Consider the following 24,694-nt stretch of genomic DNA (forward strand, 5'->3'; position numbering starts at 1 on the left):
TTATATATCAAGGTACTTAAAACATAGTTTTTCTACGCCCTATCTTTAAAGCACCTTGTATTTTACCGGTCTGTAGTGAAGCGGTTGTTTGTTGAGTGTAGAGTGAAAAAAGTAAAAAAGCCATAACGTTAAATTTATTCCACGCAGCTTCATATGACGAAAAAAAAGCCACTGTTTTACCCATACAACGCACCGATTCACAAGTCGATGGCGACGATGGTTAAATTGAACGAATTATGGTGGGACTACACGGTACAGATTTTTGTTCGTACCCATATAGGATTTTACTATGGGCCCAGTCTAGGCCCAAACTTGTGCCAAGTATGTACAGCTCTGGCCCTACCTTGGAAGACATTCTTGGCCCAGGCATGGCGGAACTCTGGAATGATAACAATGTCCCCCGCTTGGTTTGCAACCCTGGGCCAAGCCTGGTTGTCCAGGTTTGCAAGCATGAGCCAGGCTTAGTTAGTTAGATAGGTCCGAGGCTAGTTTACAAGTTTGGGCCAGGCTTGGTGAACCTCAGGGATCATAACAATGTCCCTCGCATTGTTTTGCAACCCCGGCCATGCCTGGTTGTCCAGATAGACCCAAGACTGATTTGCAAGCCTGAACCAGGCTTAGTTACTTAGATAGGTCTGAGGCTAGTTTGCAAATCTGGTCCAGGCTTAGCGAAACTCAAGGATGATAATAATGTCCCTCGCTTGGTTTTCAATCCCGGATGCCCAGGTATACCCACGATTGGACTGGTCCAAGGTTGCTGCCTGTAAAAATAGATTTTTAATATATTGTTAATAAAATAAAATAAAAATATTAGTTAAATAATTAAACATATAAATTAATAATACTTTTTCTTTGTTATTCTATTTTTATTGTCATTTTGCAATATTACAAATAAAAAATTATTCATAAAAAATTATTACATTTAATGTTAAGGTAGTTAATATAAATAAAATATTAAAACAAAGCTTTATATAATTATTAAGACAAACAAAATGTAAATTTCAATATATATATATATATATATATATATATATATATATATATATATATATATATATATATATATATATATATATTGCACAAAATATAAATTATTCTAATCTTCATGGACTACCTATAAGAATGGATCCACTAGTTCAATTTCTTTTCTATGTTGTGCTCGGCCGCCATTCCAGTCGTCTTTAGCACCGGACAAATATGTGCTCACTTTGGTAAAGACGCTCAGTTTTTTTTTAATTTCAAATATTTCGTTTCTAAAAATTCTACAATTAAGAAAATACTTTTGAATAATTCAGGAATAATTATTAACTTTTCGCTATGAAAATTCTGTACAAATATCTGTATACAGATATTTGTACAGACTATGAAGTCGGAGTAAAAAGTTTTACCCAAACATTTGGATAGAATGTCTGTACAGACTTTTCATTACTTCAGACTTTCATTTTTCCAAAGTTTCTGTATCTGTATTCTATTTCCGGTATCAGAAGTGTTGAGAACAGTGGAAACAGTTGTGCCTAAATATGGATAAAATTTTATTGCAAAGAAGACGTCAGTTATTATTAGCAGCCGCAGCTTACATTACTGTTCAAGAAGAAGAAAAAGAACTGAAGAAAAAGATCTGAATTGTCACAGGAGACTGACGAGAATTTTCATAAGAATAAAACTTTTGTACGATAGGTTGTAGTGGTGAGGGTAAATATTCCTTTAAGGAAAAATCGTTTTGAACATCATTTAATGGCTCCGTACTTGGACAGTAGGTCAATGTTTGTTGAGCATTAAACGCAATAAAAATTAGAAAGTTGGAAAAAAATGTTTGTCTTATATATAGAATTTACAATTTGATTATTAAATAATTATTTGGGTCTAATAAAAATCACAATTGCAGAAAGATTAACCAATTCCAATAGATCTATTTTGGATATGTATATTTAATTCAATCATAGAGTTATGGATCTTTATTAGATGATAAAATCTTGGACAATAGTAAAATAAAATATTTTTATTCAATTAACTTATTGATTTATCAAATAGTTATCTGGGTCTTAAAAATATTGCAGTCGTAAAAATCGAATCAAAGAGTTGCAGATTTTCGTTCGAAAATAGAATTTAAATTTCTATCTACATTACACTTCTAATTGCTTCATTATGCACTGTATAGTTGGATCTGGCCCCCAATGACTACTGGCTATTGACTAATTTCAAAAAGAAACTCGCCGTTAAGAAATTCAGCTCAAATGAAGAAGCAAGACAAATCTTTCTACAAGGACGACATCGAGAAGTTAGGGAAGCGTTGGAATGATTGTATTGCTCTTGATTGATGAATATAATCGATTTTTGTCAAAAAATGTGTTTTTCTTAGTTAGTCACACGATTTATTTAGTGATGTTATATATCGCCCAGATACTTCCGAAAATATTTGAAATTGAAGCTAGCAGAATATGTTATGAATGTCGTGTTTAGTTACACAGCTGAATGATATGATTTTTAGTCTTATTTAATTTTATTTATTTATAATGATGGTGATAGAATAGTTTGAATTATTCGATAAAAGGTTGTAAGATACATTGACAGTGGCTAGATTTGTACAAGAGACTTTTTCAACATTTTTTCCCATGCCTGTTCCTGAAAATTAAAATTGATATATGAGACTTTTGTCAGCATATTTTTGTGCATATTTTGACTAAACGATTTGCATATTTATGCACATCTTTTAGGTTCTCCATTTGCATATTTGGTTTTTCTTAATGATAATATTATTTCATTGAAGTGTCAACATTATCCAATTGACAAACGATAAGAATTGTCAATATTTTCGTAACAATCCATAGGTTATGTCATAGCTTTAGAACTATTTGTTTATTTTTTGTTCGTTAACTTGTGATATCACAATTTTTTTTAATCAAATTAGGTACTAAAATTGAATTCCAAAGAAGAAAGTAATTATTTGAAAATGGTCTATAAACATCGCGGTGTACTTACACACAAACTATTTATTAACTGGACTGTAAAATTATTCAATCCAATATTTCTTCATTCAGGAAATGTTGACTAGCGAGAAAATATTTATGTATATGATTATTTTATGTTGTGGAATTTAATATTTCATCTTTTTATTAGATGCAGACATTTAAGAATGAGTAAGTGAGCATTCTACGATTTCCTCGACTATCATTTCATTAAATATCTTGGAGTTAATTTGCCAATTAAGTTCATGGACAGTACATCAAAAAATGTAAATTAGAAAATCCCAAGTGATAATTCTATATCTATAGGTGTGGCTCGAAAAGTTTTGACTGTTACTGCTATGTTAAGCCCGCTTGACATGATGCAAGACAACGCACAATGCAATGCAAGACGCAATATTTCTTGTTCAAAAGCATGCGCAAATAAGTTACTAATCTGCTAATGTTAAGTTTTATTTTCCTATTTTACAAATGTTTTTTCGTCTATTCTTATCTATTTTTTTCATGTTTTCTCGCTTAATTCCCTTGCTAATTGTCTATCAGACTCCAAAAGCAAGGCAGTGGGAAGGGATCTGCATAATGTCAAACAACATGCAATATTCGTCTATGAAATATTTTGATCTTGCAAGGAAATAATTGCAATTTCTTGCATGCTATCTTACACCTTGTCAATCGGCCTTTAAAAATATGAAATTACGAAGCTGCAGATGGCGCTGAGTTCAAATATAACGTTATCCTGAATGTGGCATTTCCGGTTATACTGGAAGTAGACGTTAACTTAGTTATTTTGAATAGAACTTAATCTTCTTTATATTTTCAAATTCTACATGGAATTTTAGATCAAATTTTGGCATAATGTCCTATACTAAAAATGTATTTTCGAGATATTCTTATTTGGTTTTTTAAATTTTGAGAAAGTTATTGTTCAAAGTGAATAAGGATATATCCATTGATAACTTGAAGCTGTAACCAAACAACAAGGGCTTACCCATTAATTTCATATACGAGGGTTGCTACTTAAGTTTTGAAATGAACAAATATTTATAATTGGATATGACTTTATTGTTTTTCATAATTTCCTCCAATAAGATCAATACACTATTGCATGCATTCGGAGCAATTGTCGAGGATTTTTTTTCATTCCGATTGAGATATTTACAAAACATGTGATTTGAACGCATTAACCGCTTCTTCACGACTAAGAAGAAATCATTGGGTACCAAACAAGGACAGTACTGCGGATGACCCATCAATTCGATGTTTTGACTGTTTAAAAACGTTTTTGTTTGAACTGATGTGTGAGAGCTCGTATTGTAATGGGGAAGAATGATTCGTCTTCTGCGATTAGTTTCCCTGATTTTTTCGAAAACTTCTGGCAATCAAATGCTGATGTATCATTAGAATTGACTGTTCTACGTTGCTGTAATGGACCGGCAGTGATATGTCCAGTTATTCTGAAAAAACAGGCGACCATTTGCTTCGAAGTACTTCGTGCGCTAACAACTATAGTTGAATTTTGTTCGTCTTGAAGAACCCATACAGTCGATTGTTGTTTAGTTTCTGGTTCATATTTTTTCAGTATTTCTTTGTACCACTCGACATTATCTTTTTTTGAGCGATTGTCAATTTATGTGGCATCCGACGCGAAAAAATTTTTCGACAGCTAAAAGTTCTAAGTACGTTCAACATTCAAAATGTCAAACTTTATGATGGTTATGTCAGAACCTAACTTAACTTAACCAAAACTAACCATCTTCTACAAAACATTTACTTACCTATTCAAAATCCTTATGTCTCTTCTACCCTAACTGAAGCAAAACTTTTATTTTGAGATATTTTAGTTAGTTTGTTTCTTCGGAAGTAGTGTTCTATATCTCTTACCGTCTTCCTTGATTCTTCTTCGCTGCTCTTAGTTTCCATGTCTTTCTTCTGAAGAATTTTTTTCACTGCTCCGCAACTGGACATTTCTTTTTTTTATTTGTTAACCAAGTAGTTTTTATATGTTATGTTTTGGGGAAAACACTAAATTTTTCGTCTTATTTATCTGTTCGTTTTAGACATTAATTCTGATCGTGATAAGGTTCGATATTGAGGTCTCTTATCATCGCGTCCCGAATCACGTCCGTATTATTTGAAAGCCAACAATAGACTTTTCAGTATGTGATTTCTTGTAATTCTGGATATATGATCGAGTGTTAGAACATTAAAAGCAAATGAGACTCTTTGCATCATATCTTTGTCGTGACTCGATTTTTAATGTAATCTCAAATACAAAAATCTAAAGGAGCCATGTCTGGAGAGCCATCTAGTCAACACAACGGACTTTGACTGGCAATCCACCTATTCTAAAACATTATGGTGTAGAGTGGGAAATGAACTGTATCTTCAAGATCACTGGGTTTCAATTACACATCTATTGATGGTCAAGTTCAATGAGTATAAAGATATTATATACAATTATACAAACTGCCAACTATGTACATTACTACTTTTATATAAATCTATACACTTTTGGCTTTTATCAACCTTGTCCGCTCGTCAGTTCAACACAACTGATATTCGAGGTTGATCACCACAACATCGTCGTAAAGATGCTAAGCTCATAGTCTTCAGACTTATTAAACCATAGACGTAAGTACTTTGGAACAATATCAATTTCTGATTCGTAAAGGATATTTGCCATTCAGCTCAAGGACTACTATAAGAACAGTATACGAAATTCTATCCATAAATTAAAAAAAAAAGTGATGCTACGCATTAAACAGTTGCTTTGATGTGAAGCTATATCTTTGGAAGCTTGATTCTACATCTTAAATTTTGGAAAATATCGTTGATATATTTCCCTCAATGCGAAAATGGTAGGCTGAAGTACACGCCATACAAATTCTGTTTTGGTGTTTTGAATGAATTCGAATCGAAAGGATTTATTATAGTTTCAAAATTTTTCTCACACTCGAAACTTTGAGCATATTATTTATTACAATTAAATAATATTGTTATTGGAGCTTATGTGGTTTTAAATTTTGAATTGATAACTTTATATTAGAAATGACTCAGATAAAACTGATTTTAAAACAGAAGCGACTTAAAATCAAGAACATTTAGAAGCATAAACGTATGAAAATAAGAAATATATCTATATTCTTTAACGGTTCCTTTTTTTATCTGGATAGGTAGTGAACAATTCACGCTCTGTATAATTATACACCTTGTTTGTTTACGTAAATTCCTAAATATACTATAACTAACTCCTCATTGTTTAACACTCTTACGAATACACTATTGGTTTCTATCAACCTTGTCCTCGCGTCAGTTCAATTCAGCTCATATTGGTTTTCTTGATCTTCGAGGTTAATAACCACCACAACATGTGGTAAAGATGCTGAGCTTATAGTCTTCAGACTTATTAAACCATAGACGCAAGTGCTTTGGAACAATGTCAATTTTTGATTCGTAAAAGATATTCGGCCTTCAGCTCAAGGACTACTATATGAACAGTACACGAAATTCTATCTTCATATTTTTTCTCACACTCGAAACTTTAAGGATATCATTTATTACAATTAATAATATTGTTATTGAAGCTTATGTGGATTTTTATTTTGAATTGATAATCTTTTTATAAAAATGACTCAGATACATTTTTTAATATTAATGTATTCCACTTAACGCTGAGATTGTATTCTAGTTAAGAATGTAAAACTCTCTACAAATTATGAACAACAAGTATGATTAATTAATTATAATTAATATAATATAATTAATACAAAAAAATGTGATTCACATTTTTTAACACCATCCGTATTCAAGATAAAAAAGAAGAGAAAAATTACAAACATTTTTGACGATGTTGCTGAAACTAATGGTAACATTATGATGAAATTCTATACAAATATGTTTTGGAATCCTACACATCTCATAAGTTTGTTTTTACATCTGACTTTCATAGAGGGCGTTAGTTACAGGGCTCGTACCATTTAGTATTACTTTTTCAAAACTAGATTTAGTAATAAAATTTTCGAGTGAACATAAATGTTATTCAATTATACACCAAAAAGTAGTCGCCCTTTATAGCATTCAATAATTGCTTTTACTAAATAAACAATAATTATTTTTCACTTTTCTACCTATTTTATGGACGGAGAAACCTTTTTCGAAACATCCTGTATATTTTGTCGTATTTGAGATGATGTAACTACTATGCTTCCGTCATTTTGAGGATTTAAATTCGACACAGTTATACAGGGAGATGGAAAGATTAATTTAAATATTTACCTGTTTTATAACAAGGCTCAGAACATTCTATTTGGTAGACTCCATTCGTACATATGCAGCGGTCCAAAAGATCTTCTGTGCCCTATTTTCTTAGGAATGCTCAGTTTATATAGTAGTTATAGTAGATCTATTAATCCATCTTCTTTTAGGGTGTCTTCAATTTTATACGCTTCCAGGTACGTAACAGAATTTGCACGTTGCTTTTCCTGCTAAGTCTAGTATTTCCAAGTGTCTATTCAAATGGAAACGCCTCGACAAAACTCCTATTAGTATTCTTAGATTGTTCTTCCTTCGGTTGAAGCATTCAATACATCTTACTGGCTATAATTTTGCAGCAGTATCTTTTCCTGGCTAGATATCTGTAGATTGTTCCAGCAACTGGTTTTTATCTATATCTATCTACTTTTTTAATGTTTTTTCTAATGTCGTTCAAGCCGATTTGAGGTCTTATGAAGATGCCCAAGCTGTACAAATGCAGTACTTTCAAGAGATTGAATCTCGTAGTCTTCAGGTCAATTCTAGTGCCCCAGATCACTACTCCATACTTGATAATCTGTCTCATTATAGCCATCTTTCGGCTACAGCCTCAATTCTTCCTGGTGATGTTTCTGCATAGCATCAGGGCTTTCGTGGTCTCAATGGTTATTTCTTTTTCGTGTTTGTTCAAGAGGAGTTTACTACACAGATAGATCCTCTCTGTTCTTCACTTAATAGCTTGCTAGCCAAGATTAATGGGATCGATCGATTGACAGAGAGATGTAAAGTCATGTTGATAGGTAAACAGTGTACATAATAGATCGATAGGTCCTCAATGAATGCGCAAGAGCTAGGGTATTTGGTGGGCGTGATGAGCTTTGGCTTGCGGGAGGTGTCAATCAGAACCAATATTTGATAATTTGACCACTATTTTACGAAAAAGAAAACTGTTGACGCGCTTACAGCAATGACAAAATCAAACTGGTTTATTATGAAATTAATTAAAATAAAGGGATTAGCAGGTAACATTAAAGGATTGAAATATTGGTTAAATGTGGAATTACAAACCCCTCTGATGCAGAAGGACAAAATAAGATAATTATTTTTTGTTTTATAAATTAAAATTAGAAATATTTTGGCAAATAATGATTTGGATGTGGGGTATACTTAACAAAAATGCAATTAAAATAATAAAAAGTGATTCTGATATTTTTCAAATATGACAGTTTCAAATATGAGAAAGTAGACGTTTAAAAATATGTTTGTTTTCAGATAAGGAGTTGTCGTTACTTATTTTTGAATAATTTCCGCTGGTTTTATAATGCGCGTTCTGAAGAGGTTCCTGTTTTGCCAATTATATTAATGCGAATTAACGGTTAAAATTACATTTTAAAACATCCTTTATAACAGATTCGAACTATTCTAAGTATGCTAATGAACTCGAACAGGTTCGTATCGATATTCGTTTGAATCTGGGGATGAACCTTGAGGATCATTGACCGTAAGAATTTAGTAAATATTTTGATAGTAAGGGAGCTGGATTCATAATAACTCTTTATAATACATATGAATAAAGATAATTTCGTTGAAAATGTTTGCTGTATCCTTTATCTACAACTATTATATAATCTATAGATTACTAATTGATAAAGTATGACAGTTCTTAATCTTGTCAATTGAAAAATGATGACAATTTGATGACTGAAGAAAATTATAGAACAGACGATCTGTGAACTTAGCAGGAACCATCAAACGTTCCATATTCCCTGCCAGATCCAATTCAGATGTGGTATCTCGGGGTCAAATTGATCGTATAAGTGAAATTGAACACTGTCAAATAATTTGTACTGCAGCCAACAAAAATTAAGTTTTTTCATGCAAACATATCTCACAGACCGGAAACATAATTTTATTGGCAGTAACTCATTCATGAAATATTTGGTTTTACGCTTTTGGGTCATTTTCTGTCCATTTTTTCGTTTTTGTGAACGATGTATGGAGGCAGAGCCACACATCATAATGGATGTACCACTTTTTGTTAAGCTGCAGACTCTCTCGGGATATTTTTTCCCCTGTAAAAAACATTTTATCATTTCCTGGATCATCTTGAACGTATATTTTATCATAGCTAAAAACTATTAATATCTGTAGTAGACACCTTCTTCATAGCTACATCGTTATATCGTTGAAGCAAAGAATAGATCCGTTGTGACCTTGGTTAGGTTAGGTTAGGTCACGTTAGATTAGGTTGGGTTAAGTTAGGTCGGGTCATATTCATTGTATTCAGTCTCCACACACAGATATAAAAACCCTTTCTTCGTTGATTGTAAAACGATTATAGTGATCGTGGTATTTATTATTTAACGTCCCATAAGGAATGTCGTAGTTTCGAGCAGCCTCTGTAGACTCCATATTCCTTCAGTAACCTTCGCTAGTGCCTGTCAACGGTATCCTTACTGTAGTCTCTGTACATTCTAGAAACTTTTATATACTTGTATCATGAAAGGAAAAAGATAAAGGATAAAGATAAAAAATAAATCTAATACATTTATCAATTTGGACCCATGGATGTGATCAATTCGACCCCCTCCGTTATATTTTAAATTTCCCGCGAAGCTATTATATCTGCTGTCGAATATATTCCAGCGTGGCTGTTCAAAATGCATATAGAAATAAAGGGGTGTCTTACGAACCAAAAAAAAAATAGTTTTTTTGTGGGTGCGATAAATTAAAACTTGCAAGTACCGACTGTTTATTATTTTTTAACTGTGAATAATTCCATCGGGGTTTATTATTGTAGTTTAGTTTCACTTAGATATGTGAGACGCTAAAACTTCCTGAGATTACTTTTTGGATCAAGACGAATTGCTTTCTTTCTCGCAAATTCAGGCTTAGAAGTTTTAAAATAAGTAAAACGAAGAAACTATCATTCGGGGCGGTCTCGATAAGCAACAATCGGTGAGGATAAACGTATTGTATTAATCAGTATGCATGATCGACGCCGCAGGGGCTCAGAACAATTAATCTAGGAATCTGCCTTCGAGTACTTCTACAATAAAAAGGAAATTGGGAAAAGCTGGTATTTTTGGAAGAGTGGTGGAGAAAAAACCTTTTTCAAACGTCAAAATAAAATTGAGAAGTTGCAGTGGGCAAAAAACATAAAAATTAGACGCATAAAAAGTCGGATACAGTTGTAAGAAATGATGAGTCAAAGTTCGAGTTTTTGGCTAGATCCATGTATATTTTCAACTGTAAAACACGACAGAGACTCGGTGATGGTTTAAGGATGTTTTGGAGGAAGAGTAGCTGGAGACCTGCTAACAATCGAAGAAAAATATAAAATAATATATTGAAGGAAAATGTGCTGGCCAGAGTCTGATCGGCACAAAATTTGTCCAGTATGATAACGATACCAAGCATTCCTCTAAGAGTATTCAAAAGAATTGGAGATGAAGATTCAGCCCGACCTCGACCCGATTGAGTTGTTGGACAAATTGGAGAAGGAAGTCAAAAACAGTGTCCTACTTTCACTGCACATATTTGGAAATTATTACAGAGAATTTTAAAATTGAGCGTCAAAATAATAAAAAAAGGGGTTAGATCAATTCGAGGAAAGAAGAGAAAATAAGAACAATCCCGAGCGTTATAAAGAGATAGATAAAATAGTCCACAGAAATATAAAAGATGCTAAAGAAAAATGGTTAAAAGAAGAATGTCAAGAGATAGAAGAGCTGGAACGGAGACATGACAACTTTAATGTACATAAAAGAGTCAAAATACAGGAAAAGACAGGTTGGAAAATTGGAAGATGAAAACAACAAGATCATTGAAGAGAAGGAAGAGCAGTTGGAAATATGGGAAACTGATGATCGTCATGCAATGAACACTATTGATCTGGATGGACCCGAGATAATGAAAAGTGAATTAATAAAAGCTCTAGAACAAAAAAAGAACGGAAAAGCAACAGAATGTGATGAAATACCGGCTGAATTTTTGAAAGTTATCAAAGAGAACAATCTCAATATCGTGTTAAACCTGTTTAATAAGATATACGATACCGGTCAATTGAATCCGACTGGTTAAAATCTACGTTTATAACCCTCTCCAAAAAAGCAAACTCCAAAAAGTGCAACGAATATCGCCTTATAAGCTTAATGACTCACACCCTGAAGGTATTCTTAAGAATTATTCATTCCAGAATAAGAACAAAATTTTAAGAGCGGATAGGTCATACACAGTTTGGATTTAGATGCGGTTATATGACACGGGAGCCCCTTTTGCGACTAAAAATGCCTAGATTAACAAAAAGATGTTTATGTTTGCTTTATCGATTACGAGAAAGCATTTGACTGTATCAACCACGACAAACTTATAGAACTATTATATCGTTCAAGACTCGACACTAAGGATATTCGGATTATAGAAAATCTGTATTGGAATCAAATCAAATATGGAAACATGAAAAGTCAGGAGATAGGCATTACTAGGGGAGTTAGGTAGGGTTGTATTCTATCGTCGTTGCTGTTCAACTTGTACTCAGAGCAAATATTTATAGAGGCACTGGAAGGGCATCAAAATTAACGGTGTACCAATCAACAATCTCCGCTATGTCTTATTGGAAGATAACGTCGAAAACCTACAGATGATTCTTAATAGAGTAACTTCAATAGGCAACAAAACTGGTCTTAAGATCAACAGAAAGAAAACAAGAAAACCAAATTTATGGTGATTAGTAAGAGAAAAATACAAGATCTGTATTTAGAAATGGATCTGATTCTGAGAGTACACCGCTTCAAATACTTGGGATGTATAATAAATGATGAATGGAACCCTCATTTAGAGATTAAGACAAGATCCACATTCATAAAAATTAGAAAGCTTTTTAACAACGGCGACCTGAGAATTGGTATCCAATGGCCAGCTACGCTGCTTTACGGTATGGAAGGTTGGACAATAAAAGTAGGAACAATCCAAAATTAGGAGCTTTTGACTGGCTGTATAGACGAATTTTAAGAATACCTTGGACTGTTAGAGTAACCAATACGGAGGTACTGAGAAGAATGGCTAAAGATTTAGATTACTTGTAACTATTAAGAAAAAGAAAAATACATGAATGAAAACGGTTTGCTACAGCTTATCGTGGAAGGCAAGATAGCAAGTGGGAGAGTGTTAAGTAGAAAGAAAAAATTCTGACTGAAAAACCTACGCGAATGGTTCCAAATCCCAGAAGCTTCAAATATAATTATTACTATTATTATATATTCTCATCTATATATGTTCTTAAAAATATGAATTCATTATATTGTTTTTGTTTATTGTGTATCACAGAAACTATAAGGTGGGCCAAAACTTATGACCGGCAGTGTACGTATCATAGTAGAGATTTCCAACGTGAAAATGTACAAATTAAAATTATTTCTGATGAAATATTCCTTCTCAAGTTTCTATTCAAATCGTTGAAAACATATTGATATAATAATATTGATCATAATTTTTTTATTAAGCCCATGTACTAAAACACAATTTTTAATTTTCTCACCTCATCACGTATTTAAGTCTTTTATATTCACAATGGATCAATGTGTGTCCTACATAATGAAATCATATTGCATAACAGTGTCTTAACACTTAAATGATTTTTTAATGGTTGTTGATAGGTAAAAGTTCAACGGAACTATTTTCATAATGGCTGTTTCACATTCGCACTTTCATACTTAAAAGAAATCCGTTATTTCATATTCCTGGGTTTATTTATCAACTATCTAGAAGAATTAGTTTGTAACTGGGAGTCGCTCTTGAATAAGCTATGGATACTTATACTTATACACTCATAATTACACAGTCTGACGCGCGTATCCATAACCAAGTTATTGTCTTCAGAGACTAAATGTAAATTATAAGACCGAGCATGCAAGCCTCTCACGATTTTACAGTTTTTTTTGACAATTTTCATTCGTTTAAGTACTACCCTCTATTTTAAGGTCGAAATTTATAAGTGGAAGTAATTTAAACAAAAAAATACCTAGAAATAAAAGTTTTTTCTGTCCATTTATAGATAGACCTAAACTAGTATATTGTGCAGCAAGTGGGAAAATTTCAAGTGTGGAAGTTTGTGGCACGAGCTCGAAGGGAGAAAAGTAGTTTTCCCACATGTTTTATTGTTATTATTGTTTGACAATAGTAGGTGATTAAAAAAAACCGATGAAACTATTGTTTTATAAATTTAAACATGCAAGTTTTTCAGTACACTGTTCACACTTTTAAGTTTACTAAAAGAAGTGCATAATTTGATTGTTTGTAGCTAAGTGTCAAGTATCAAGTCTGTTCTTGAAAATGTTTGTATTTGCAGCAGTCACTGTCTCTTCTTCTAATCATTCTACATATATACTATACGATTTGTCAAAAAGTTCTTCAGGGGCAAATTGCAGTTTCTTGTCTTAGATAATTTTCTTGGATGCCCTTTTATTTGCTGATTTGTATTCACTTGGAAAATGTCCAAATTCCAAGTGTAGGCATATGTAAGAAGTCTCCTCTAAAGTGGCGTTCTCTGAGAGTAGGTAGGGCAAATATTCTTAGGCGTTCTTCATAGCATAAATCTCTCAGCGGAGGAGGTATTTTAGTGAACCTCAATATCCTTCACAAAATATGGATTCCCCGCGGAATGTGCAAATTGAAGCTTTGGTCTTATATACGTTTTGTGAAGAAGTCTTATCATCTCAACTGAGTGATCCTTAAAAGCTTTTTCTACCATATGAGTGAATGAATTGGCTTTCTTGACTATTTGGTTAATATTTACATCCCATTTCAGGTTTTCGGTCACTAAAACCCCAAGATCACATTGCTGATTAACTGTAATAATCTCCACATCGTTTAGTGTATAAGCTCTTCTGGGATTGTTTGAAGCAATGTGTAGGACATTTTGTTTCATTGAGCTTCTTTTTCCAGGTGTTTGTTCATTCCTCTACTGTGTGCAAGTAGTCTTGGAGTAACTGCCGCTCAGAAGCAGACTTGGCAAAAATCTTTGTATCATTAGCAAATAATGATATTTTAATGTTCACAGCAAGATCACTAATGTAGATCACAAAGAGAAGGGGATCAAGAACAGACCCTTGAGGTACTCCACTAAGAACCTCGTGCTTGGTTGACAAAGTACCATTTGCTTTCAGTTGGAACTGCGAAAGCTGGAGAAGTAATGAAATTAGGGCCAAAAGATTCCCTCTTATTCCAAGTTGTTCTAGTTTGTATAATAACAATATATGAGGGACTTTGTCGAATGCCTTTATCTCTTTTCTTAAATATAGAGATTATAGTTGCTTGGCGCCACATATCAGGAATTCTCCCAGTTTCCATGCACTCCTTGAAAATTTCTTTCAGAGTCGATATTGTGGGAATTTGGTCTGAGCCTGGGCTGGAATGGTTTTTCAAGTTGTTGATAGCTTCCTCTACTTTTGCATTGGTGAAATTTGTGGTAATAATGCTGGGAATTACTCGTGTGCTGTCAGGCAAACTAGACAATGTATTATGATTTGTGTTCTTAGTAAATGTCTACTCAAATTGGTCTGCAAATGCTTCCGCTACTTATTCGCAATCAATTACCACTTTTCATGTCACTGGATCTTTTAATGTTGCGGAAGTTACCTTTGACATCAGGTTTCGGTTTACGTATTTAAAAATATGTTTTTGGGAACTTTCAAGCACCAGCCCATTTTCGTAGTTTCTTCATGCATAAAACATTTTACTTTTCACCAGATTGTTTTGTTGTTGATATGCAGGATAGAATTCAGATTTTCCACTTTTTACATACTTGTCCCAAAGTTTCCTTTTTAGATCTATTTCTTTAAACATGCTTAGTGTAATCCAGGGTTTGTTGTGGTTAACTATTGTTTTTAGTGGTATGAACAATACTATTGCCCGGTTTAAAGTCTGTTCATATCTGGAGAAGTCACATAGAATACAAGTCTGTTGTAATATGTAGTTGTTAATTTTATTATAGTCCACACCCCAAAAGTTTCTTTTTTGTATTCATTTTGTACATTTTCTAAGAACTTTAATCTGGGTTTTGGCAGTTATACACTTCTTCCCAGTGGTGGGTGAAATTGAATATCAAAAACTGTTTTTTTTGGCTTACAATAAATAGGTTAAGTAGCGACTTTTCAGCATTTCTACACCTAGTTGGAAACCTTATCGTTTAATGAGCATTCTCTTCGTTGTAAAAATTTAGAAAATCGGGTTGCATTATCTTGCCTACGTAGATTAAGGTCAGTCCAAATTAGCTCAGGATAATTGTCCCCAAATGTATAGGTGGGTATGTCCTGTTCAGTTTTGCGGCCACAATTAAATCTGGAAATTAGCGGTGGCTTGTGATGATGCTTCATCACGTCGAAAGTTCTAAAATATCATCTGACGATTTATTCCAATTTTTTGACCAAGATGAATGTTTCAAATATTTACAACTCGAATAGCACTCGTATGACAACACGTTCTGAGTGAGGTCAACCCTAAAAAATGTCAAACTTTATGATGGCGATGTCAGATTTGACATATTCACATCAGTGTTGCCATATATTGAAACTTGAGTAGCGACAACAACAAAGTATAATCATAGTTACTTTTCCACATTTGAATTTTATTTTATATAAATACAAGATATTTTGTTATTTGAAAGTCACTTAAATTTACGTATAAATGGAGACAGTTTACATGAAATTTTCGAAAGTAGTACAACAATATTTATAAATTTACTAACAGCTGATTGTCATCTGGCAGAATTTCTATGCTCCTATCGGAATACTCACTATAAACGGACATCTTATCGACGGTATCTTCAGAAATACGTTCTAAATCTCCCTTTTCGTCTACTTCATCTTTCTCTTCCTTCTCATCTTCTTCTACGTTGAAAGTTACAACGTGTGCCGTTGCTTTAATCGATTTATTATTATAAGCTTTACTCATGAGACTGTGCAAGCTATTTTGATCAATATCAAGATATTTAGTTTTAGGATCACCTAAAATTTGACTCTCGAAAGTTTCCTTGATGTGGTTTATACTTTTTCTTAGAGTTTCTCGGGATATTTTTCTCATTTCGTTACTCTCGCCACTGACAGCACTTTCAAGTAACGTACTCAGCGATTGTATGCAAGATTTTAATCCAGCTTCTCGATTTTTTCTTTCTTTATATTTCCTTATATACTCGCTAGGTGTGATAGATAAAAGATAATCCACTCTATCACTGAAAGTATGAGGAAGTAGTGACGATACCTTCCGGGGTATTACCCATCCCAAATTTGATTTGGTGCTCCTCTTCCTACCTACTTTTCTGCACGTCGGGACAAAGTAAGATTTTCTCATAGTTGTTTCAATTCTCTGAGGAATTACCTGCACTCTTGAACTAGAATAAAAGGAGTCCGAATCGGCGGTTTCGGTCAAATGGGGATGCTTTGATTTGAGTTTCATCATCGCTTTGATGTTTGTTGTATGGAATATATCGTTGACTTCGAAGAAAAGGAGTATGTGACATACGCATAACATTATGGCCAAAAGTATTTCTATGGAGAAATGTGGATAGGAATAAATGTGAACCATGATTGTATTTGAGATTAATTTTCCAAAATAACTTATTATATCTTCCATTTTAAAACGGTGATTTTGACAATATAATTTTTAATGTCACATTTAACAACAACGGAAATCTTTATGACTTGATGCAGTCATTTTTTTTATCCGGATAGAATAAGTACGTAAAACTGAGGACGAATCACTTCATCTTCACTTCAAATAGATTTAAATAGCCGATATGCGAATATAATATACAGTGTGTCTACTTAAATTGGAATTATATGGAAAACTTTTTTTATTAGTAGGTTTATGAAAAAAAGTTATTCTTAATAATAAGTTCTGCATGGTCTAAAAGTTAAAACGCATTTATTAGATATAAATTTTGAGGAGAGTACGATTTCCGTGGCGCGATTTAACAGCGGATTTAGTTTAATTAGGCCAAAATATATCGAAAATGAAGAATGAAATTTTTTATCTCTATACTTTATCACTTCAAATTTAATTTTTATATAATTTTCATATTATTTACCCTGATATTTCAAAATTATATTGAAAAAACAGATTTTTATAACGAAAAGAGCCATTTTTGATAACTTTCATCACTCTGTGATGAATATATGATATGACCTATGATATAACCTAACATACGATAAATACATGAATAATTTGATATTTTCCATAAAGAATTATCGGTTGTTTTTCATCATTTATAAAAAGTTTGAAGATTTAATTAGTAATTTAATAAAAAAATTGAAGGTTTGAATCTGTCTTGTTTTACCAAAAATATACAAATCCTAGAAGATGCACGGACAAAACAATTTATTTTTTAAATTATAGAATAGTAAATGTAAAAAATGAATGATTAAATTTGGCACCATGTAAAAGACATTGAGAAATTTTTGCAATCATAAAATTGGAATTATATGCAGTCCACTAATTTCGGAGGTAATCCGCATTGGGATCTTTCTAATTCTAAAATTCTAAAACACCGTGGATATGTTGATGCTGATTAATAATTCTATAGCTAACAATGGATTCAGTTTACAATGCCACCTTGGCTAATATTCCGATTACCGAAGACGACCTACCAGGAATTAGTGATCGAAATCTTCATTTTCGACTTATTTTGGATCGATTTACAGAATGGCATAGTCAATCCATGCGCCAGGGAAATCGTACTCGTGCTTCAATTTTTTAAAACAATATACGAGGTTTGTCAAAAAATTTGAATTTTGTTCAAAAGTAAAGTATCTTTATTTTTCACAATTCAGAAAAAAAAATGTTATGAAGTGAAGTTGTTTTGAATTAAAAGTTTTATTCAAATATACAATTTATTTCTCTTATCTGTTAAAAATATGATAATCTTTCTATTTATTACTGTTTTTGAACAACTTTTCAATTTACATACGTACATAATAATTATTTATTGTAGAAATTGAAAAATCCATACACAGAATATTTATTAAACAGAAACAAACATAATTAAATTTTAATTCAATGTCCTACATCTTTGACGTATCCACCTTCTCTTTTTAAACATCCAATTGTTCTTTTGTCAAACTTTTGTATTATTTTCCGTATCATATTTGGAGTAATTTTTTGGCGTTATTCAGAAATAATCCTTTCCAAATAGTCTACATCATCCTGCTGTTTTAAGTAACCTCATAAAGGTTAAGGAAAGTCAAATCAGAAGACTTAGGAGGCCAAAAAATATCTTACCTTCATATTAAACACATTTTCATAGAGTTCTCTAACGTTTAATGTACTATGGATGGAAGCACCGTCTTGTTGGAACCAAATTGTCATACGTTGTTGTTATTTTCAGTGGACGGTACAATAGATAAATAACATTTTACACTTTAATGAGTTAAAGACTTGTGTGAGGTCAATAAAGGATAGGAATCCTGGTTTGTTCTATTCTAAGGATTTCTCAACCAGTTAAATACTGCAACTAGGCAGAATATTCTCGATCTAAATTCTTGCTGCTCATCTTCTAGTGTTGTAATCAATTAAGTTGGTGATAATTTTGTAACGAGTTTAAATGTTGTATCTAGCAAATTTATGTGTGAGATGATGGCCACCGTACTTTGATAGTTCATTATGAACTCCATCCTGTCCTGGAGATTTTCTGTTTTGTAAGATCAACAGGTCTTGTTCAACTTCATGAATAGTAATTTGCCTTTTCCTTTAAATAGCTCTGTTGGGTAATCTGTCCAATTGTCTTCTTATGTTTGACTTGATCAACAAAGTTCATTGTGGTAAATCTAATTGAAAATAATACAAACTATTGAATTGTTCATTTAATGAAATTACATACAAAACGGTCTGAATGTAAAGATTTGAATGTTTATGTTCGATATAGTCGCTAATAAAACGGTCAACTTTAGGTTTGAAAAACAAGTATTCACCGTGCAGTTTGAACTTTTACGTTACATATGATGAAAGAATCATTTGCAATTGTCATAATAATAGATGATAATGAGGTAAAATCCGAATCATAAACCGTGAAGCGTATAAATAGTTCTAAAGTGTGTTTTCATCTGATTTGATGGTTTAATTGTGAAATTAAATGAACGGATGTAGAATAACCATTCATCTCTTGTTATTTGAGGTGCCGAGATGAAAGCAATGGGATAGATCCTGTTTGAAACGTGATTTTCTGTACGAACTAATTTTAACAATATGAAAATATCAAATTTTGACGTTATTATTCTATTGCAATTAAAATAAAATACATTAATAGGAAATCTCATTATGTTTCGAAAAATAAATTTTTTTTGCGGATAAAAAAGAATGGAAATTGTAGTGAAATGCATGGAAACAATGTCATAAATGGAAATTCCATCTGAAAATGACGCACGCAAACTTTTGAAAAAACTTTTTATTGTGATTTTGTGAGGACACGGAGTTCAAGTCTAACACCTGAAAGGACATTTTGATAACAAAAGGAGAAAAAAGAGAAAAAAAATCTACTTCATTTAGATGATGTTTCATAGAATGGAGAACTGAGTAGCTGAAGATCTCGGGAAGATAATTCGATGACGAAGGAATATTGAAATTTGTTTCTCAGTTTGTTTGTTTAGTTTCCATGTATTTATATGATGATCGTTTGGCTTTTATTAATGTAGAAACTGAATATTATCATATTTTAAGACGACATCCTTTCGGAAAGTCTTCTATAAAATGGAAGGGCATCAACGCAGTTCATGATAATGGCGGAGAATTGATTAATTTGTATCATCTTCAATGCTTCCCTGTATAGCGACTACAATTTCTTCAGTGTTCACTATTTGGTATTATCAGTAGAACTAAAAATTTGTAGCTTTTTGTTGTACAATTCTCTCTAATGAGCATATATTATAAAAAATGAAATTTTATATCACACGATACACAAATACACACGTAGACCTAGTAAAAGTTTATCTTTGTTTCAGGTATTGAAATTTTCACTTGTTGTTCGGTGTGAATTTTAAAAACAAAGGCGAATCATAAAACGAAAATTTAGCACTTTCAGGTATTTAAATATACTAAAATTGTTTCGGCAAAGAACAACTCACATTTTTCTTCAATAGAAATAGTGATATTGATCTCTTCTAATAACTATGCTGTTGTTAAAGTAAAAGTTTTACTACTAGACATTTGGAGGGAGTCAAAGGAATTCAACTGAATTTTAGTATAACCATTTTTGTTGCAATATGATCAAATTTCATTGAAAATATTGAATTTATTACATAAATTGATGCTACAATTTTGTTTTTAGCAACCTAAGCACTTTTATTATTATTAATTATTACAATTATGAACCACAAAATATGTCTAACGGTATTAAATCCGTCCTTGAAATGGTTGCATCTTAGTCAATTCAAATATCTAATATCGTGGTGTTGGGGAAAAAGAAGAAAAACCATTTTTTGCAAAAATAGGATATGTCTTGATTTCATCTTATTTATAAAAAATCTTCCTTATGGCCAATAATCTCCCAAAGACAAGAAACTCATCTCATTTGGAAGAAAATTGTTGATCTTAAGTAGGGTTTAAACTCGTACTTTTTTATGTATTTTAGGTAATTGCACTATTGCAATATTTCAATAAGAACAATAAAGTAGGTGAAAATACTTTTACTATTTCGCATCTTTATGGAGAAAACACTTCATTAAACCAAATTTACCGGTCAAAAGTTTTTGCCCACTCTATAATATATTCATAATGTCAACAAAAAATAACAGTATCCGTTATTCCTTTACTTTAACTGTGAATAATTTTTTCAGTGTTTATGATTGTAGTTTAGTCCTAGCTAGCCCTCTGATACGCAAGAATGTGCTGGGATTTATATTTATGATCAAGACATTATTTTGTAAAGTTCTAATACGAATTGTAAGTTTTAAAATGAGTGATACCAATGAACTATCAGTTGAAATTCGTGCTTCTATCGAAAGTCTCCATAGTTTTGGTAAAAGTAAGCGTACAATTTCCACCGAATCAAAAATACTGCGACAAACAAAGGTTCAGGGCGACCTCGAAAAATCACAATCGCCGAAGATAAACTTATTGTATTAATCAGTAAAAGTGATCGATGACTTCAGGACCTAGAGATAGCGGATCAGATCGATGAATATAGATATCTGTCTATTAATACTTCTTCAGTAAAAAGGATATAGAGGAGCTTGTCTTTTTGGAAGCGAAGAAACCTCTTTTAAGATGTCAAAATAAAATTGAAAGGTTGCAGAGGGGCTAGAGAATAAGAAAATTGGAAGCATGAAGAGTGAGAGAATTTCATGGAGTGTTAAGTCAAAGTTTGAGATTTTTGGATGTAAAAGAAGAGTGAGAACTGATGCTAGATCCATGTGTAATCCAGACTGTAAAAGACGACGAAGATTAAGTAACAGTTTGGGGATGTTTTAGAGGAAGTGCGTCTAGAGATCTGGTGAAAATTGAAGGGAAGGGAAGGAAGTAGTAATATTTATTTTCCAGCATGATCCCAAACATTTCCCGAAACCGTGCAAAAAGTATTTGAAAGAAAGAAGGTATAGATGCAATGATTAGGCTGCTCAACCTCAACCCGATTGAGTTGTGAATCTAATTGGACATTCAGATATCAGTGTCACTTTTATAGTTTCAAGAGTTGATATTAACTGGTTCCAATCGTTTTTAAGGCTGACCATGATATATGTGACTAATTTATAAAGCCCTAATAATTTAATGAGATAATTAGAAACAAGAGTAGAGTGAATTACGCGGGAGCCAGGCGATAGGACCAAAAACAAAACGAGCAACGACGAAACATCTTGACAAGTCCGAAGCCACGTAGCGGCCAGCGTTTGGACGGATGTGGCCATCAAGACGATCGCCCCGTTGAATCTTGTCCTGTGTAGGCCGCCCCGGGTCATAGCACCCATGAACCTATGGTAAATACGCCACTGTAGTAAGTTTCTTCATAGATTTGAAAAACTTCAATATTCTACTCTTTATTTCCTGCGTTTTTTTTGTGCAAAACTTTCTTTAAATAATATTGACATATCCGTTTAGACAAATTTCATCTTGATTTCATCGGATACTTCTGCCAGTCCTCAGACGAAACCAATGCCGGGATCCTCTCTAGTTTTTTTTTATGGATTTTTGGTCTTATGTAGTTTCCAAAATGGATAATTTTTGAAGATTTTGCTCACGTTATTATTGACATCTCCGAGGAGGCTTCTTTTTAGTTTTTACCAAAGTTTCTGTTGTGAGATTTTGCTCAAATCAAAGCTATCTTTTATAAAATTGACTGGATCTTCCTTATGTGTATTTGATTTCACATATTCGTTCGCTTTTATTGAATTTGCTGTTATATCATCGAAAATTTTCTTCGGATATCGATTCAGAAACGGTTTGTACCAATGGATCTGAGGGAATATATCTGGATATGCGTTTGGTATTTCGATTTTCTTTAAGTTCTGATATAACTATTCCTCGGTGACAGGAAACAAACTCAAAAATTATGGGGAGATGAACTACCAAGAAGTATAGGAAACTCAGAAACTCGAAATCCTTCTTCCCCTAAATTTTCCTTTTTTAATTAGAGTAGCTGGATGTAGGAAAAAAAGACTCAAACTAAATAGAAACTGTCAAGAACTCTCATCTCCATTTCTGCGCAGTCAGAATGCAGATAAGCCTCTGAAGGAATTCTAAATTTAGGAAATTTTATCGAAAAGCTGATAAATGTTAACCTTTGCATTCTTCATTTCCGGCTGGTTGTTTGTGCATAATTTTACTGAAAGAAAATTCGAATGTTTCTTCATCTTCATCTTCATCTTCATCTTCATCTTCATCTTCATCTTCATCTTCATCTTCATCTTCATCTTCATCTTCATCTTCATCTTCATCTTCATCTTCATCTTCATCTTCATCTTCATCTTCATCTTCATCTTCATCTTCATCTTCATCTTCATCTTCATCTTCATCTTCATCTTCATCTTCATCTTCATCTTCATCTTCATCTTCATCTTCATCTTCATCTTCATCTTCATCTTCATCTTCATCTTCATCTTCATCTTCATCTTCATCTTCATCTTCATCTTCATCTTCATCTTCATCTTCATCTTCATCTTCATCTTCATCTTCATCTTCATCTTCATCTTCATCTTCATCTTCATCTTCATCTTCATCTTCATCTTCATCTTCATCTTCATCTTCATCTTCATCTTCATCTTCATCTTCATCTTCATCTTCATCTTCATCTTCATCTTCATCTTCATCTTCATCTTCATCTTCATCTTCATCTTCATCTTCATCTTCATCTTCATCTTCATCTTCATCTTCATCTTCATCTTCATCTTCATCTTCATCTTCATCTTCATCTTCATCTTCATCTTCATCTTCATCTTCATCTTCATCTTCATCTTCATCTTCATCTTCATCTTCATCTTCATCTTCATCTTCATCTCCATCTCCATCTCCATCTCCATCTCCATCTCCATCTCCATCTCCATCTCCATCTCCATCTCCATCTCCATCTCCATCTCCATCTCCATCTCCATCTCCATCTCCATCTCCATCTCCATCTCCATCTCCATCTCCATCTCCATCTCCATCTCCATCTCCATCTCCATCTCCATCTCCATCCTCATCTTCATAGAAATAATTGTATTATTTCGAGTGCAAATACTGTTGTGCTGAAATATATTCGATCCATAGTATTTTAATTACAAATTAAAAACAATGCGTTTAAACAAATTTCTTCTTGTCATAAACAATTTTTTTTTGGAGTGTACAATTTGTAGAGTTATTGGGAACGAATTAGTACAAATGAATCAACGCAATTCAATGAGCTTAAAAGGTGGCCAGGTGGATTAATTGGGTCATTATATTGTAATGGATTTTTTACTAACTTAACTTATAATAGCGGTAATTGACTTGACGAATGATTTTTTCAAATTTATCTTCGAATCTTTCCGTTTCTGTGATTGTAATAATTTTTCAGAACCAATATAAATACCAATCTTGATTGCTATCAAGTTAGTCATGGTATATATACATAAAGTTGAAGTCATTTATCTAAATATGTTATCTAACTGTTTCGAGGCAGTACAGATATACAAAAATTTTATTTGATATTATTGACAACTGCAATTAGTGATTTGATTAATTGTTAATATGAATAATCTGTATGTTATCAGTACACCTGCAGAATAAATCAGCGGGCAAGCTTTTTTGAAAAATGAGACAATATATGAGTACATACAGAACATAAAAATCATAAGGAAAAATGGGAGAGGTATTTTAGAGAATTCTACGCTTAAACAACAACAACTACATCAACACAAAACTTACATCGAGATGAGGAATAAATTGAGAGATGTATCAGATCTTTGGAGAAAATGGCTAAACTGGAAAATAGAAAAGCTCAAGGTATTGACAAAATATCAAACGAGATGATCAAATATGGA

The 24,694-nt window shown here is 32.6% G+C and overlaps 2 protein-coding genes across 2 annotated transcripts in view; one reads left to right on the top strand and one right to left on the bottom strand.

The window, feature by feature from the left end:
* LOC130895705 (cerebellar degeneration-related protein 2) overlaps nt 1-24,694 on the top strand; it is a 171,589-nt gene that overhangs the window by 3,272 nt on the left and 143,623 nt on the right. The window lies entirely within an intron of this gene.
* LOC130895711 (uncharacterized) lies at nt 15,820-17,687 on the bottom strand. The gene has a single exon (XM_057803189.1). The coding sequence runs from the start codon at nt 16,842-16,844 to the stop codon at nt 15,945-15,947; it is 900 nt and encodes a 299-aa protein (XP_057659172.1). The 5' UTR covers nt 16,845-17,687; the 3' UTR covers nt 15,820-15,944.

This window comes from Diorhabda carinulata, chromosome 6, assembly GCF_026250575.1.
Source record: "Diorhabda carinulata isolate Delta chromosome 6, icDioCari1.1, whole genome shotgun sequence".
Taxonomy (NCBI): Eukaryota; Metazoa; Arthropoda; class Insecta; order Coleoptera; family Chrysomelidae; genus Diorhabda; species Diorhabda carinulata.

Coding starts and splice junctions, on each gene's coding strand:
- LOC130895711 (XM_057803189.1), bottom strand. CDS start 16,844: ATGGAAGATATAATAAGTTATTTTGGAAAATTAATCTCAAATACAATC.